Source organism: Capra hircus, chromosome 16 (assembly GCF_001704415.2).
Source record: "Capra hircus breed San Clemente chromosome 16, ASM170441v1, whole genome shotgun sequence".
NCBI classification, from domain to species: Eukaryota; Metazoa; Chordata; class Mammalia; order Artiodactyla; family Bovidae; genus Capra; species Capra hircus.
The window spans coordinates 58,873,298-58,892,622 of record NC_030823.1 but is presented as its reverse complement, the minus strand read 5'-3'; the positions used below and the strand labels follow the sequence as shown (position 1 = coordinate 58,892,622).

Sequence of the window (19,325 nt, the reverse complement as noted above, 5' to 3'; positions counted from 1 at the left end):
AATGCATTTTCTTAATAATTTGCAAAAAAAATCCAATCCATGTATATTCTTGATATGAATCCTTTGTTTTATAAACTCTAAATATTTTCTCACAATCTATTACCTTATTTGCAGCTAATATGACAATGGAATCATACTGGACAAACTATTAGAATTAGATAAGGGATTTCAATAAGGTTGCTGGATGTTAAGTGTCAACATAAAAATAGCATTCCTACAGATAGATAACTCATAGCAGAAACAAAAACTAGTTTACCTAGGAATAAACTAATAAAAGAGGTATGAAACCAGGAGGGAGAAAACTATGAAACCTTATTGAGGGGAATTAAAAACCCTAAATAAAACAGAGAGACAGTTCATATTCATAGATGAGATGAGTAAGCTTTTCAAACTGTTAATTCTCAAATTAATCTACAAATTCAAAGCAAATCCAATAAAAATATTAACAGTGTTTTCACTGAACCTGACACACTGATTACAGAATTCATAGGGAGGATGAAAAAGTCACAAAGAGCCAAGGCGAATTTGAAGAACAATGCAATTACCTCACCAGACATCAAGACTTACACAGCTACCCAGGAATGAGGACAATGCGGTACTGGCTCAGGGAGCAACCAGTAACGAAACGAGGAGGGCACCCGGAAACTCAGCATGCACACACGGAGAACGAGGTGCTGTGTGACGCAGGGACAGGCTCACCCCAGAAGAGAACAGGCACTCTCTTTTGGTTCCAGCACAGTGTCAGTGAAAAATTTCAAAAGCCATCGAAAAAGTGAGAAAACAGTTGAAAATTGGGTTATAGTTTGCCCCAACACTGGGCATTCAGTCCCATCTGGAAGTTTCCCAAGCTTCTTAGAAGCAAACTCATGGAATTCTAAGAAAGGGCAGAGCAAACACCCCAGCTGATAACTTACAGGAGACTTCAACACATGTATTTTGGTACTTCTTCTAAAGGCTCCCTAGGCTGGATGGCGGATTCTGTTCTCAGAAATGGTGAGAAGTGAAAGTGTCATGGTTTGGAATTTATGAAATACAGTATTAGCAAAGAGAGCCTCTATGGAGACTGCTCATATAACATACTTGGGGTGGGGAGATAATGTTGGAAATATTATACCCTTGACCTCTTTTCCCCAAGGCCCCATCTGTCAGCATGCCGCACATCCTTGCTCTGGGATAGAGAAGAGCAACTGAAGTTTACCCAGACAGAAGCTTCCCTGTACCAACAAAATCCTAGTCAGCTATTCTAGAAAGAGTGGGGAAAAAAAAATTAACTTAAAGCATTTCTGTAAAAGTTAATGATAAAAATGTAACTATAGAAACAAATTATTCCCACACAACCTATATTTTTAAGTAATTTATTCCAATAGAAATATTTCAGAAAACTGTACTTAAATTCAAGTTAGCTTATGCAAACACACTTAAGATCTCACGCTCACATTTGCATATTAAACAGAAATCAAAAGTGAGAGAGGAACCAAGCTGCACGTCACTCCAGGAGGTCATAGTGCAAACGAGTACTTCATCTTTAGTACCTCAAGTTAACCGGGATGAAGGAGAGTAAAAATGGCTTGTGTTTTCCTGTATATTATCATTATTGGATATTCATCCCCACAGATGCCTTTATCTCCTTTAGATTACACTGTGAACGAGTTCCCCACCCCCTCCCCACACATACATACCGGTCAGCTGTAAAACAATGGATCTGTCAATAATCAAGGTGTAGAAACTCTTGAGTCTGGTGACTTATTATCAGCTACTCTGTCAGATTTAGTAAGCCAATAATTACTGGACTATCTTCTGTGAATAGTTTTAATAGGTGATATCTTCATGGGAAAATTGATATTTGTTACCTGGTATCTAAAGCATAGCTAATTATGAAATTTTCTACTTGTCTATTTAAAAAAAAAAAAAGCTCAATCCCAAAGCATTCCTTTCATTATGTATTCCTTTAATCCCAGCACCACTTTGCAGTCCAAATGACTATAATCAACCTTTAAATCCTAGTAATAACCTTCAAGGACCAGTTAATCCCTTCATTTGGCTTTAAAGACTAAATTTACTTGCCTCCTCTAGAACATACTAGCCCTTTACAAAACGTTTTGGCTCAGTTTAGCAACAGTGTCTCCAGATCTTGCAGTAATCTCAGAGAAGCAGAATGCTCCTGCACTTTGTTGTCACTGAGAAGGCTAGCTTAGTCTCTCAACTTCTCTTTAATTTATACCTTGTCGTCGTTTTCACTCTCCTGACAGTATCTTCAAGTAAACACTAACCAGTAGGTGAAGCGACCGCTTGTTGTTCTGAGTCCTGTTTAACTGTAAGAATGTACTGAACTAAATCTCACTTCTGGGCAAAGGAACTCTCATTTCAGGATTTTAGTAGCTTTTATAGAACCCAGACAAATCTTTCTGGCTGTACTGTATTCTTTTAAGGATTTTCTGAAAGGACTGATAATTAAATCTATGCTCAAAACAACAATTTCAACAACACAAAATAAAAATAAACTCAGCTGGATGGATGTTCTTCAAAGTTGCCCTTAGGCGTGTTCATCTAAAGGCTGATTTGGAGGGTTTATTTTTAATCTTCTACCCTGGAAGGAGAGGAGCCGGGAAGGAACTTGTCTGAAAAGACTCAAAGCCAAGGAGGAATGCTACAATAACCTAGAGAGATCCACATGCATTTTCTTAGACTTGCTGTGAGCAAGAGCAAGCTGGTGGAGAGAGGAATAGCACACACTCCTGAAATAAGAGGAGTAAGAGGACAAATGATTATTGTCACACTCGATGCCCTAAAGTTGGTCTTCAAATTGATAAGGCACTGAGCAAATTTTCCCCGCACTACAACTGGAGATACCAGTGTAATGAAATAGCTTTCAGAAAGCTTAAAAGTTTGCTCACACAGATCTCTTTTGTTAGAATCCTCTAAATAGAGGAAAAAAAACCCAAAACAAGTCACCTTAGACACAAGCCATTTTTAAGGAAGCAAAACCAAAAAAGGTTAACTTCACACAGAAAATTATTATCATCAATGTGTTAAATAACAATGTTTGTTACAAGAAAACAGAATACTACTCTGGCTGTAAAATTATACATTTACTATGCTTGAAAGAAATAATATAAAAGAAGAGAGACAGAAAATAAAAGCAAACCCTAAAAGACCACTGAAGAAGTCAGACAAACCTCACCACTTGCTTTGTATCACCTATTCATGCACCAGCAGTACTATTGTTCCACCAGGACACAATCAAATTCATTTTCATTTTCAAAAAGGGATCCAATTATTTCAAAAGCCTTTGAGGCAGATGATTTTTTAAAAAACTGATATTATCCTCTGTTAACAATACTGGTACCTCTTGTTTGCAAAAAAAGATAATATGGTGGTTTAAAAGAACATTGAAAAGGACCGTGTCTCAGAAAATGGGAAGGAAATCAAGAGTGGATAGTTAATGGGTTAAATCTACTATTATTGACTTTTAAACTAATACCAAGTCTTGCAGTTTTGTTTTTAGCAGTAAAGTCATCTATAACTACAGATTTAACCTAAAAAAAAAAAAAAAAAAAAAAAAAGACTTCTACTCAAATCATTTGGCCAAGTGAATTCTAGTAATCCTAAGAGAGCAATAGGCCAGACTGCTCTTGGCGGGCCCTGGTTTCAACTAACATACAAGGTGTATACACTAGAGACTGTAAACATTTTTCCCTTCTGTAACAGTGCACATTGGGCTCCTTTATAAACCTTCTAGAAGAGGAATAAAGCCACTTACAGAAACTCTGCAGCTACAAACACCCTAAGTTCTTGACATACAGAAAGATACAATACCAAAACAGCCCAAACAGAAGGCAGCACAACAGTCATATGGCATTTTCCGCACAGGAAAACATTTATCACTGAAGCATATGCCTGGGGAGGAAAAAAAATACTCAGACTCAAATCGTTTGGATCCCTTTTCGTAATGTTTACACAAATAATATTTACACAGTGAAGAAAATGTAATAGGAAGGTGTGTTTGATTGGTTCTTTTTAATTTTTACAGTTTGGAGGTTATGGTAAAAATAATGTCTCTGAAAAAAATAAGCAGAACTCACACGTAGAGGGGGCATGAGACCAAAATCAGAGCTCCTCAAGGTCATCATAGTTATTTTTATAGTTGCATTTTAAAAACTGTTAGAGGTTACTTTTGCATGAAAAATAAGCTTCCATGTTCAAACAGTTAAATGAAATGTGCCTCAAATTGTATTTTGGTTGGTATTATACTGCAGTACCAGGCTGGATAATATACCAATCACTATGCTTATCAAAAACTAGCTTAAATTTAAATTATAATGGAATTTCCAATGAGTTTTTCTTGACTCAGAGAGAAAAAAATGGGCTTAATATTGGTGGAAATTTCAAGCTTGTGAGGCGCTAGTTTACAAATTTATTAAGGGTAGGCCTAGTAAGAGGAGAAAAATTTCATTTCTCACTAACACGATGCCTAAATATTTAATATTGTAGTATTTATTTTTGCCTGAATTATTATTAGGTCTCATTTGGTGAATTATAAGATCAAAAATTCACCCACACTATTTTAATTCACTTCTCCCACTGGTCTTCTCTTTGCTTCAAATGCTAAAGTAGCCTTAAAAAGCAATGAGCAAGCTTTTGAATGGACAAATCTGAAGACAAGAAAACAATGGTGACTTCCGTGGCACAGTTCAGAGTTTAAGTCAGTCAGAGGCCACAAATCTATGTGTGGTCTATCTGAACACTGTTCTCACTCTGCACAAGCAGCCTTGTGTTTAGCGCTGAAAATATCAAACACGTCTTCCAGTTGAGCTCTCTCTTTGGCAAAACTGTGCTTTCGGGCTCTGACTTCCAGCTGCCCATCTTCAGCAATACGGTTAGCCTACCACTTAATCTACTTTAGCTTATTTATGACAAACAGACAAGGTAATAAAAAATCCACAGGGTTCTCATCCACAATGTGTTTTAAAAAGCACATACACTGTTAAAAACACTTATTTCTGAAGAGAAATAAACAAGTTAAGAAAATTAAAACAAAAGTCAGATGTGCAAGGTCTCAGAGTAATACTGCTATGCTGGTTATGCAGACGGGGTCTTCTCCATGCCCAGTGTGGGCCGTGCTGGGAGGTCTCAGCCACGTTCTTGTCCTCGCCAGCTCATGTCATTTTCCACAAAACCAGAAATAATGGTATTTCTAACTGTACTATGTAAGAAAAGTATTTGAACTCTTGATATACTTTTCAAATAGAAAACAAAATTTAAAAATTTAGCAATCTGAGAAAGCTCTACTTTCCAAATGGATATACTTTTAGTTAATTATTCTAACAAGCAATATCTTCTATGTAAGTTTCATGGATTCAAGGATGAAATACTTATGATTAAAAAGGAAAAGGATAAAATTTCCCTAGAATACAATCTGAAAGTTTTTATGTGAGGCCCAAAGTAATAGAAATCTATTAGAAGTTATCAGTCAAAAAGAACTTCTTACTCTGGGCTATAGGCGAAATTCATGCTGCCTCATGAGTTTACAACATCCAACACACAGCTTTGTTCAAGTGCCTTTTTTTTTTTTTTTGGTTAAAACTCTAAGGCATTTCACCTTCAAACTTTTTTTTCCCCTCCTTTTTTAAAACTAAACATTTATTTTGGAAGTTAAATGTATTATTGCATAAAAGAACTCTCACAAAACTCTCTTGATCAACTCTTAACAAAATATGGTTTCATGGTAAGGACCTATTGTAAATTTTGAGAAAAATGTTTTGTGATAAAGGAAAGTTAAGTAGGAAGGAAAGTTTTGATACTCAAAATTTCCAGCCTCTCAACCTTTCACCTTTTTCCCTTTGAAAATTATTCTGTATCCCTTATAATAAAATACATACATGCATACAAACACATGTAGGTTCTCTTTTAAACAAATGTGATCCTGAATCTCATACTGAACAAAAATAATGAAAATAATAAAAAAATAACTGGCATTGTGCACATTTAACACTATAAAAGAAAATATCCTAATAAAATATTGATACATCACCCTTGATGATAAAAATCACCTGTGAGTGACAGAAGGGATAATCCATTTAAACTTGAAAACCATAGTTATTGTAAAATCTTCTTAGAAAAGTTTAGGTTGGGATTACAGTTCTCTACTAAGCAGATCTGTGGTCCAACAATGAATTGATATAGAAGGCCAAACTTTAAACCCAGTTAAAAACAACCATGTTTTCTGGAGCCCACGTGAAAAAAGTGTCTGGCATGTGAACACTCAGCCTTTATACCTCCAGCAGGAAATAATGTACCCCATACAGTACCAAATTTCAGAAGTTTAGTGTTAAAAAAAAAAAAAACTCCCCTATCCAAAACAAAACAACCCCCCAACCCACCCCAGTCCCAAACAAACCCCAACAACTCACATTATTAACATTTCTAATTCCTACACTCTTGCTGTGAGAAAGCGCTTTGAGGCCGCTGACTCATGGAGGCTTAAGCAAACCTTTTGGCGAGGCGGCTGGTAGAACCCTACTAAACTGAAACATCTTCACACTTCAGTTCAAAACCAGCTCCTGATGTGACCCATAAGAAATATGTTTTCCCTTTTAAAGTGTATCTAAAAAAAGGCGATTCCCCCCTCCAAAATTAGTACAAAGTTAAAAGAAATGCAAATTGGCTACGATCTATTCCAAGCACAGCACCGCCAGGAGATTCACACGCACTATTTGGTGTTTCGTGGTGGTTTTCCTTTCATTCTATTAAGGCAGTGGTTTCCACAGGTCAGTTCAGAGATAAGAAGCATGGTCCACGGCAGTTTGTTTTACAGCTCTGATGTGTTCCCTGGGAATATCTCACTTCGTTCCCTGAAATTAGTGCTTTTTTGGTTCAGGACTCCAGAGGCTGAGACGGAGCCTCTGGGCTCTGCCTGGCACAGGATTGGTTTGTAGCTGGCACTCTTTCATCAGGTCCTCACTTTCACTTAGGGTAACAGTTCACCTTGTTCTTCATCACGTTTTTACTCAAAAGTCATCAAGTTTGTAGGAACCTAAAAAATATAAGCATTACAAACTGATAGTATTTGAAAGGTGTTCTTCAAGGTACTATTTCTTATCTTCCCTTGTCATTTTAAGTAAGCCCAAAGGAATTTGATAGAAGGTACTGTAATTGTTTACAAATAATGGATAAAATATACTAGAACATTTTTGAGAGAAAAACCACTGATATAAGTTAATATCCTTTCCAGTAAATTGAAATGTGGATGGTAAAATGGGCAGAGACAATACCTTTCTTGTCTAACACAGGGGAGCTCAGCAGACATTCGCTGAGTGAATAAATGAATGAATGAGGAAAGAGTAAGTATGGCTCTAGCAGGTGTGAGATTCCAGACACACCTGTCATCATTTATTTTCTCATTATATGTATTACAATGAATTTCTATGTGCAAATTTTAAAATCAGCATAATTTTATAACAGACATTACTAAGAATTTCTTTGTGAAATCATCATGAAATGAGTAAAAAAGAATAAAACTCATCACTAGATAAATTCCAATCTGACACTTTGTGACTCTGAAAAATCGACAGGTTATATAACAGTTGGATGCTAATAGACTGGATCAAATTTAATTTGATTTCAAGTCTAAAATTCAACAATAATTCTTAGAAATATAAATATATTTTGTTTTTAAAAATTAGTTGATGGGTCATCTAGTTAAGGACTAAAGAGGGTTTTGCCATGTTAAAAAAATGCTCTTAACTTTTACTACCAGCTTTCCAAAGCTGTGCTGGTAGAGATATTCATGTATCAGTAGTCACTGCTGTGTCCTTTGAAAGAGTTTAACAGTTCTCTCTCTCTTTTTTCAGTTGTGGCATGCAGACTCTTAGCTGAGGCATATGGAATCTGGTTCCCTGACTAGGGTTCAAACCCAGGTCCCCTGTACTGGGAGCATGGAGTCTTAACCACTGGCCCACAAGGAAAGTTAAAAAGAGGTTAACAGTTCTTTAACAACCTTTTCCTGAAAACCTAGGACACTAAAAAAAAGATTAATCTCTTACACATGTCAGCTTCTGAATGAAAAATTATTTGATTATATAATCATAAGTGAATTATAAATAAAATACAGTATGAATGGACAAGTACTTAAAGTATAAATTTTTGGGTCTGGTTATAAGAAATCCATATTTAAATAATGTAAAATTTTCATTTCCTCCTAAGTTGCCTGACAATGGTTTAAGATGTTGTATTTGAGTTAGTCTTCTACTGAAAGTTTTCAAATTTCATGGCTTCAATTTATACATTTGCTACTTCTCTCGTTCCTCTAAGTATAGCAACAAACTGAAGAAACAAAACAAAACCATTTATACACATCTGGTTAACCTTTTCAGCAGGAAGATCCACTAATACAGTAACTGAATCTCTATGCTGGTATGCATACACTCTCTAGATTAATCTTGAAATCTTCAGATTAAAAAAAATGATACAATACTTTAAGGCCACATTTAAAGAAAATGTATGCATGCAACTGAATCCTGAAGAACTTGGTTTAGGCAAAAGAAGGTCTGTTTCCTTCATCCTGTCCCAGACACTAATTTGACAAGGGCAAGGATGTAATTTTTGCTTTATTATTTTTAAAACAAAAATTATAAGAGAACAAAGCCCATTCCAACAATATTTAAGAAGAATGCATCTACACAATGAAGACAGACTTTGTGTCTTAGGTCCACCATTTAAAAAGTTTGTTTGTTTTACTTTTTTTATTTGTTTGACCCTGTCGAGGTCATTTATTAGCATTTTTAAGCCTTAGTTTCTTCCTATACCAAAAAAGCGGTTATAACTTAGGTCCTGATAGCACATGGTAAAAAAACACATTTATAAGCTTTATAAACTTCTACAATGTATTATATAATTCAAAATTAGCTACTGATAATATTTACCTTATACTTCTGTATTTCAGTACCTACAGGCAATAAACTTTTCAACTAAAATCTGGCCAAAAAGAGTGTAGAAACTTTTAACTCCAGTTATATTTACTGCCCTACCAATTCATTGTTCAACTTTAAATTGGCAGCAGGATTTGGGGAAAACACCACTATGGATTCATTCCTCTTTGCAGCCGAGTTAGACCATCATAGACCTCTTTGAGTTAGACCATCTTTGTTTCAGTACAATAAAAACAAGGAAAAAGTCCAGACTGTTTTGGGTTTCACTGCCAGCATAGGAACCCACATAAAATTGTCAACAGAACAAACAGAGATGCATCAGAATAATTTTTGGCAAGGTACCATCAAATTTTTAACCTCTGAAGCTACGTTTCCTTGCCTCTCATTCCCATTCTTCTGACACAGGCTACATCTCCCTATTTTGAACACCTTAAAGCTTGTTTCACCCTCAGGGTCTTTGCACTTCCCTTCCTTTCACCAGAACTCTGTTCTCCCTTATCTTCACGCGGCCCTTCCTTCCTGTCATTCACATCACTGTCATTTCCTTAGGGACACGTCCGCTGTTCGCTCTTAATTTATTTAAAGTTGACTTTACTCCTATCCCTCCATATCACCTAATTCTATTTTGCTGCCTTCATAGAGTTTTTACTTTTTGAAATGCTGTCATTTGTTCACTTGTTTATTGCCCATCTCCCTCACTAAAATGTGGACCTCACGTCTTGCTGACTGTGGTCAACAAAAAAAGAACATAAACAATACAGTTTTTCTACTTCATTCCAAAAATTAGTCCACGTTCTTCTCTTTGCAGCTCTTTTAAATACCTTCCCAGTTTATGGACTCTTCTGAGGATGAAGAGAAATGCTTACCTGTTGTTTGTTGCTTTGGCAGGCTGCACTCAAATGCTTAAACCACAGCATTGCATTCATCCTACTGCCTGCTTGAAACTTGTACGAATTTCCTAAAATTATTAAAAACAAGGAGAAAACAACAAAAATGGATGAGAGTTTCAGTTTTGGTCTCAGTTTTATTTCTCTATCATCTGATTTTCTAATACAGAGTTCCATATGCTACATTCACAAGCTATAATTTATTCAGAAAGTCACTGCTTTGCTATTCATCAACTGGAAGAGAAGTATTTTGTTTTCTTACATGATCTTTGCTGCTCCTGCTAAGTCGCTTCAGTTGTGCCCGACTCTTTGTGACCCTACAGACGGCAGCCCACCAGGCTCCACCATCCCTGGGATTCTCCAGGCAAGAACACTGGAGTGGGTTGCCATTTCCTTCTCTAATGCATGAAAGTGAAAAGTGGAAGTGAAGTCACTCAGTCGTGTCTAACTCTTAGCGACCCCATGGACTGCAGCCTACCAGGCTCCTCCATCCATGGGATTTTCCAGGCAAGAGTGCTGGAGTGGGTTGCCATTGCCTTCTCCGTACATGATCTTTAAAGTATACCTAAATAAAACAATTGTTTGGCTCCTCTAAATTTGTATGCATGGATGAGAGCACAGAATATCAGTTCTCAGCACTATTTAGATGACTTAAATACTAATAGATGCTAAGACTAAATTTTTATAGGCCAAAATGTTCTAACATGTTTAACACTTAACCATTAGCTATTTAATGTGATTAAGGATTAATCAGCTAACATCAATATAACCTATGCTTTTAGTTTTTACTTGCATTTGTCAAAATTATTAGAGAAGTTCCTAGGTCTAGTAAGGGCTTATGTGAAAAATCTGAGAAAGCACCCTTTTCTCTTTTAGAAAATTAGAAATTCATTTGTTTCATTTGTGATATATGTATTTAGACCTTGAAAGTAAAAGCGTTAGTCATTCAGTCTCATACGACTCGGCGACCCCAAGGACCGTAGCCTACCAGGCTCCTCTGTCCATGGAATTCTCCAGGCAAGAATACTGGAGTGGGTTGTTACTCCCTTTCTCCAGGGGATCTTCCTGATCCAGGGATCAAACCTGGGTCTCCCACATTGGCAGGCAGATTCTTTACCATCTGAGTTACTAGGAAAAACCATTTAGACCTTACGTTGCCTAATCAAAAACTGACACACGATAAGAGTATTTTTTATACATTTACATGTATTAAGGTAATAAATTGAGAAAAGAAGGGATTCATGTAGTATAGGCTGCCCGAAGTTGGGCTTAGTTCTCCTTCTCAATGACCTGAGTTGTTCTTATTTCCCAGTTCTTACTGACTTCTACTCTTTCCTTTATAACTGCATCCAATGATTCAAGAGCCTTATCTGATCTATATGTAGGCTTTATTCAGCTCTTCTTTGAGATTTTAACAATCAAAAGACTTACTCATTTTCAGAAGCAAAAGTTCTCTTCACCATATGTTTAATTATTCAAATAACATTTTTTGCCTGTTGAACCCAGATCAAACATGAGATCAACCTAAATAGCAGGAGTATCTGACAAGCTGGCCACAGAGGCCATTTATCTACTCTTCTTCCTGAAAAAGGCTGCCAGTATAGATTTCATAAAAACCTTGTACTCAGAAGTAGTTCTATCAAGTACACTAAGGAATCAACGATTCCCTTGGAGAAGGAAACAGCTACCCACTCCACTACTCTTGCTGGAGAATTTCATGGACAGATGAGCCTGGCAGGCTACAGTCTATGGGGTTGCAGAGAGTCGGACACGACTGAGTGACTAATATACACAAGGAATCAAAGGAAAACAGAATTTGTTAACTAAATCCTATGAAAATTATATCCTTTTAAAATGTACTTTTATAAATAATGAATGTCTTTGGGGTTGGCAGGATAGAGGCTGAATTGAGAATGTTGAGTAGAAACTCCTTACTCTGTAAATCAGTCTATTTCACCTCAAAATGTGACATCATGCCGTTATTTTTTCTGCATGTTTTCTTAAATTTTTACTCTAAATACCACAACATCCTAAAAGCAGAATATCTGTTGATATACATTCTAAAGAAACAGAAGTCAAGAATATAACTTTATAGTCAATAAAAGGTAATATAGTATCATTTTAGTAGTGCGCTGCCGAAGTGGAAGGTTCTGGGCAGATGTTATAAAGCAAGAGCTACAATCATGTGAGGATCTGTTCTGATGACCACTGAGGTCCCCACGACACACACAAGCAGGGTAAGGAGACACATGACTTGATTCTGCACAGCCCACCCTCCAACCTCTCTCATCCATTCTAAAAACTCCTGTGGTTAACAGCCAATAATGTTACTCATAAATGACTCTACATATTATACAGCTAAGTCGCTTCAGTCGTGTCCAACTCTGTGTGACCCCACAGATGGCAGCCCACCAGGCTCCTCCGTTCCTGGTTATTTCCTTCTCCAGCACATGCATGCATGCTAAGTTGCTTCAGTGGTGTCCGACTCTGTGCGACCCTATGGACAGCAGCCCACCAGGCTCCTCTGTCTAGGCAAGAATACTGGAGTGGGTTGCCATTTCCTTCTCTAATACATATTATAACCAAAGCATTATAATTGAAATTATACTTATCTGGAAAGTAGTTTGAGTCAAATAACCAATTAATTTAATTAAAAATAATGGAACACAAACCACTTAAAGGAAAACTTTTGCCACATTCAGAACTTAACAATTTATTCAAGATATAAATGAAGGGGTATTGCATATTGTAAATCTGAGATTTTAAAGTAACAGTGGTTCATAGATTCCCAAATTCCCTCCTTCCTTTCTTGATTATTAGCTCTTCAAGCTTATGCCCCTGTAGCAAAGAAAATAAGCTTATTAAAGAAGCAATTAATAGATACTGATATCTAAAAATATTGGCATAATTAGTATACATCACATGACAGAAATATTTCCCAAGAGGTGAAACAATATAAGAGATGCCCCCAGTTGAGGATTCCAGTTAAACTAAAATTTGGGTTATCTAAAGCTGTATAGTAACCCCTAGTTATTTCCATGATTCACCTTTCTCAGAGTCAGTAAGCAAGAAGAGATCCGGATGTTCTGGGTCATCAGCCATCATCACCATCCATCCTACTACAGACACGTTCTTATTTGATGTTGATTTAAACTGAGAGACAAAAAACATAATAAAAACATAAAATTTATGGCTTATCCTAAGTAAAAACTTAAAGTGTATTTTCAGCTCCTCCTCGGGAGAGACAGGATTTCCTGCTGGTTAGCTCTGCTCCTGGCCTCTTACTACTAAGTTCCATGTAGGCATACCCTCTTCAGATCGTCTCCTACTTTCCAGATCTTTCCCAGCTTCAACTCTTTATCAAAAGCTTAACTGTTGGGCTTCCCTGGTGGCTCAGTGGTAAAGAATCCACCTGTTAAGGCAGGAGAAACAGGTTCGATCCCTGATTCAGGAAGATTCCACATGCTGTGGAGCAACTAGGCCCGTGTGCTACAACTACTGAGCCTGTACTCTGGAGCCCGGGAGCCACAACTCAAATATTATCAACTCAGTCGATGTAAAATAAAAGCATTTGTTAAAATATAATGCATATTTGTGGTAGACTTGGAATGGAATTTATTTTTTTGTTTGTTTGGTAGATACTGTTATTGAATTAGGAAATTCCCTTCCAAGGAATTCAACAGTACCTACCAAACAAAGAAATAAACGACACTCCTCCTCCTCTCCCCACTGACTAAAAAAAAAAACCTGAACAAAGTATACAGGGAAAGAAAAACACAAAATAAAATAAAACCCAAACTAACATTCTGCAATATACGCTCAAGGGTAAAATACATAAAACATTTCAAAATCAGTTTTAAGACAAGGATGCCTACCATTGTTACTTTCATCCAATACTGAATTGGAAGACCTAGTCAGCATAATAAGATAACAACAACAACAAAAAGAAATAAAAGGTATAAGGATGAGGAAGAAATAAAACTGCCATTACTTGCAGATAGTATTATCCATTCAGAAAATCCACCAAACTAATAAGAAAAATGAGTAAGGATGCTTGGAAAAGATCACTATAAAAGTCATCTGCAATTTTATACACTAGAACTATAAAAGTCACTTCTAAGAAAGGTACCTAGGAATATATGTAACAAAAGACATAGTGGAAAGTATAACAGTCAAAAGACATTCAAGAAGACCTAAATCAAGAGAAAAATACCATGAGATGAAGAAAAAGGTTCAGTGTTGCGAAGATGTCAATTCACCCTTAATTGATCTACAGATTCGGTGTCATTTCAATAAAAAATTGAGTAGGGTTTTACGTGGAACTTGAGAAGCTGATTCTAAAATTTGTGTGTAAGACAAAGGACCAGAAGCAGCCAAGATGCTCCTGAACAATTAGGCAGGACTTGCCTTGCTACACAACAAGACTTACAAATCTATAGTAACTGAGACTGTGAGTTACTAGGACAAGGACAGACTGACGGCAATGGAAGTCTAGAAAGCAATCTGTGAATACTGATGCAAACTCAAACGACAAAAATGGGCTCTGCAGACCAGCCAAGTAAGAATGGACTGTTCAACATGCGGTGCCAGGAAAATAACTTCTCCAGGCAGATAAATAAAAATGAATGCCTATTTCATAACACATCTCACATACACCCTCCTCTGACTTCAAGTGGGTCAATGATTTTAAAGCAAACTGTAAAACTTTACTAGTAGAAAATATAGAACGATGATCTCACGTTAGAGAAGGATTTTAAAAATATGACCCAGGAAGTATTAAGCATAAAAGATGAATTTTATTACTTTAAAACTAAGAATGATTCACTAAAAGATGACAAAGAGAGTGGAAAAAAACCTGAACAAATTGGAAGAAGATATTAGTAATACATAATTGCTAATAAGTATCCAGAATGTATAAGGAAATTTTTGCCAATTAGTAAGAAAACAAATTATTCAATAAGCAAAATAATTATCCAGGCAATTTATAGAAGAAACACAAATAGCTAGTAAACATGAAAAAAATTATTTCAAACATTAATAATCCGGGATATATACATTAAAACCACAAGGTATGGACTTCCCTGGCGGTCCAGTGGTTAAGATTCTGCATTTGCAATGCAAGGTCATGGGTCTGATCTCGGCTGGGGAACTAAGATACTTATCATGGCTGATAAGGAAGGAAGGAAGATGCTATCTGGGAAGACTTGGATGGTTCTGACAATGCTCTGTCTTCTTATACTGGGTGGAGTTATATATGTGTTTATTTTATTTATTATTCTTTAAAATATACACATATATAATATATCTTCTGCATGTATATATTTCACAATTTTAAAGAAATGGGAAAAAGAAGAACATATCACATTATTTTTAACAACATGGTTACAGCAAAATTGAAAGCGAAAGGAATTAGGAAGCTTTGATATGATGAAGAGGGCTTCCCTGGTGGCTCAGCAGTAAAGAATCCACCTGCCAATGCAGGAGACACAGGTTCAATCCCTGGGTCAGGAAGATCCCTTGAAGAAGGAATGGCAACTGACTCTAGGATTCTTGCCTGGGAAATCCCATAGACAGAGGAGCCTGGAGGGCTACAGTCTATGGGGTTGCAAAAGAGTTGGACACGATTTAGCGACAACAATGCTATGAAGAATCAAACTGGCAATACAGCTGATCTGACAGTTTATAGTTTATGTCAAAGCATACAGCATGATTTTCTAATATCTTTTCTTAGACCCAAAAACCTCTGCATCAATTGCTTTTTTCAGTAATAATAGTAAAAACTCAAGGAATATAAGCCCATTCACAGAGTGCAAATGCCCTCGACCACCAGCTGAACCTCATCCTGCTCCCAGAATTTACCATCCTTTGCAGTGTAGTCCTCTGGACCTCTCTGTCTGCATTACACCAAAGACTTTCTTGTCGTTGTTGGTTTTCATGTACAAATGGGGGTATACTTATACTCTGACATGTGGTTTTTACCCATCATATTTCCTTAATAATAAGTATTTTCAGTGTTTGCAGACTGCTGATACTATAAATATAATAGGAACATTCTTCTATAGATATCTTTGTGCACTAGCTTAATGATTTTCATAGAACATATTTTCAGATAAAGAATCACTGGTTATTAAGTTAAATACTGAGTAGGACTGTCCACCACCACAAGTACCAATTTAAATTTCTGCCAACTTTGGTCATAGTCTGTTTCCCTACATCATGGCCAATGCTACATTATCAATCTTTAAAATTTCTGCCTAATGGTAAAAAAAAAAGCATCTTCTTTAATCTGCCTTTTTGATAACTAGTGAGGTTCATCACCTTTTCATGTATATTAACCATTTATATTCACTTTCTATTTATCTCCCTATTTCATCTTTCTACTGTTGTTTTATTCTTACTGAGCTGTGGAAGGTCTTTATATATGTTACAGACCTTTTTTTCAGGTGTAGACTTTTTTCAACTTATGTAACAGTATTTATTCACTCATTACTATGCAGAGAGGTTCAAAGATATCTGCAAACTTTTAAAAGTTATAATGAATATACTTTCATAGTTTTACAGTGAATGCTTTCATTTTAAAACATTAAGAAGTCATACTCCTCTCATCTATTCCCAAGTCTGCTCTTTTCCTCATATGCAAAAAAAAAAAAAAAATCATACTTTACAAAGCAATAAAACAGGTGTAGGCTTCCACATTTCTTCTTCCTGCATTTATTTACATATAGGAACATATATATTTTTATTAGTGACTTTTTTCCTCCTTCAGCTTTTAATTTTGAAAAAGTTCAAACTACGGAGAAGTTGAAAGAATACTACAAGGATTACCCAAATATCTACATTTTGCATTTGCTTGATCTCTTTGAACATTTAAATGTAAGCATCAGACATAATATTGAACCCTAAATATTTCAACCTGTATCTTCTAAGAATATACTGATATTACTATATAATCACAATGATTCACATTTAAGAAATTTAATGGACATAATCATATAAAGTCCATTATTATAATTTCTTTGATTGTCCTAATTAAGAACTTCACAGCTTAAAAAAATTACCTCCAAGATTAGACCAAGGTACATACACTGAATTTAGTTATCAAGACTCTTTTAAAGTTTCTCTTAATCTAGAACATTCCTTCTATCCCTCTGGTCTGCTCCAGCTGTCAAATTTTGGTCTTAAGAATCCAAGCCAGTGGTCTTACGCAATGTTCCATGATGTGGATTTGATTGCTTCCTCATGATTAAATTTTTGACAAGAACACCACACAGGTGATGCTTTGTTTATATATTTTAATCCCACATCTACTGCTTATATATAGCCAATATTTTCTTTCAATTTGCATTTTAACTTTTGTTTGAAAATGATTAAAAACACTTTTCTCCACTGCTTTTAGTTCTGTGCCATTTTTCTATCCTAAAATTGGATAAATATAAACATGAACTTGTCTCCATACTGCTTTGTTATTATAATTCTTTCTTTAATCTTAACAGTTTAAACTAGAAAAGATGAGGAACACAGTCCATTTCCTTGGCACTCAATCTGGCTCCCTCACAGCCCACTAGGCTCTAATATCTAAACATTTCATATGCATTATTTATCACTTCATATAATTATAAACCCAAACTAGCTGTGTAAGTACCAATACCGAACACAAAAAGATACTTAACATATGTATTAGATGAAAAATTCAGTTATTTTATCAATTCTCTAGTTTGGTTTCTAATTACAGTTAGGAAAAAACAAAAAAATTTATACATTTTACTTCCTTGTAATAGTCAACTAAGTGAAATCTACCCAAGTCTCTCAAAGTGGCTAAGTGAAGAGTTAACTTTATCTAAAGATGATAATTCAGCTATATTAACCTCTTTTTTTCCTCCTCCTTTGAGTACAGAAATACTAACCAGAGGCAATTACTTTGCAAAACATTCCAGTGAAACTAAACTGTAGCTTGGTCAGGTATGTGGGCATTCTAGTCGATTTGACTAGAATATAAAAAAACAGTCCTTCACCTTACTGTGAGGACTAGATCTAGACATTTATAATACTGAACAAAAAGGTTGGTGCCTTTTAGGTACAATTCAGATACAATTAAAAAATGATGCAATGTATCACTTAAGGAAACCTAAGTGGCAAACTCTAAAAAAAGAGCAAGGCAATGATTAACATAAACTCAGGACACTAATAGGGTACGGGTACAGATGATAAAGAAAGGCAGGTGATGCTATCTTATTATAGCACTTCCCACATTTATGTAAACCAAAACTGTATTCTTCTCTATCCCTGGTTTGATTAAAGGGCTAATACTGTGAGAATAAAGAAAAGCTTCTCTGTATAATGATAATGTTTGAAGTTGAACTTATAACTGGCTTCATCCAACCAAACTTCAAACTAGGGATTTTCTCACTAAAAGGAAAGACAAAACAACAATAAAACACCAAATCCTAGCAAATTTAGTCAAAGTATTTGGTGAAGCAATACCTGATATTAAAATGTACACATGCAATATGTATGTATTACTGTTTTTAACAGCCAGCCATTGTTGGAGAAAAAAAACAAACATAAAGTGATAATTGCCAAAAAGAAAAGAAAAGGGGGGCATTTCTGAATTACACAGTATCACTAGGTAATTTATAAACAGTAAAAGAACTTAATTTTTTTTCTCAGTGGCTTATTTACCTTTCCTCAATATAGTAAACCACTTAATTCCCTCTACCCTCAAAATACACAATTTAGAAATAAATTCCTCTCCAAGAGATAATGCAAAACAGAAAATTATTTTCCTTTCAAATAGTGTATCACTGGCATACAAAGACAGAACAGCATGCAAAAGAAGATTTATAGCAAGATTCTACATTTATAGCAAGACTCTATAAGAAAAGAGTTTTTCGAGGCTTCTTTCAAGCACAAGAAGGTGACCATAGTAACCTTAGTAACTATTATTCCTCTTCACTGTTGGAAAAATCACTCAATCAGAGACTGAGGTGGAAAAAACTGCAGATGCTGGTCCTAATTTTTCATACTTTACAAATCAGGAAATGACACTCCAAGGCAACAGTTTTCAACCATTTTTCTGAACAAAAAACCCCAGGTTTGGGAGGGCTTGGACATGAAGATAAGATAATGGCAGGGTGCAGTTTTAACATTTGCAAAGAAAAAACAGTATTCAAAAAAGGAACTTCAGAATATGGAAGTTATTCCAAGACCTTTCTTAGGATCGTATTACTAAACAAAAATAATTCCATTACAATACTCATACAAAGAAAGTCTAAGAACTTCTGGGTTAGAATGTGGGAAAAAAACCCCAAACCCTTGCATCCCATTAGGACTACTTTCCTTACCACCATATAGAGGCCATGAAACTATGTTAATGACTTGGAACAGGAATACTTACATGTTTTCTTTCTGTAGCCTTTAGAGATTTGGCAGCATAGTAGAAAAGCTGCGTCCCACACAAAGCTGCCCAATATTTTGTCCAAGATGCTACCTGGAGAGGACAGACACGTGAATA

At 35.7% G+C, this 19,325-nt stretch overlaps 1 protein-coding gene across 3 annotated transcripts in view; it reads right to left on the bottom strand.

The window, feature by feature from the left end:
- RALGPS2 (Ral GEF with PH domain and SH3 binding motif 2) overlaps positions 1,342-19,325 on the bottom strand; it is a 159,927-nt gene continuing 141,943 nt past the window's right edge. For all 3 annotated transcript variants that reach the window (XM_018060648.1, XM_018060646.1, XM_018060649.1), the window contains 4 exons: positions 19,209-19,301; positions 12,862-12,967; positions 9,794-9,885; positions 1,342-7,033 (listed from right to left, as the gene is read on the bottom strand). In XM_018060648.1, coding sequence (XP_017916137.1) covers positions 7,004-7,033; positions 9,794-9,885; positions 12,862-12,967; positions 19,209-19,301 — 321 coding nt within the window. In that variant the 3' untranslated portion in view covers positions 1,342-7,003. The remainder of the gene's footprint in view (positions 7,034-9,793; positions 9,886-12,861; positions 12,968-19,208; positions 19,302-19,325) is intronic.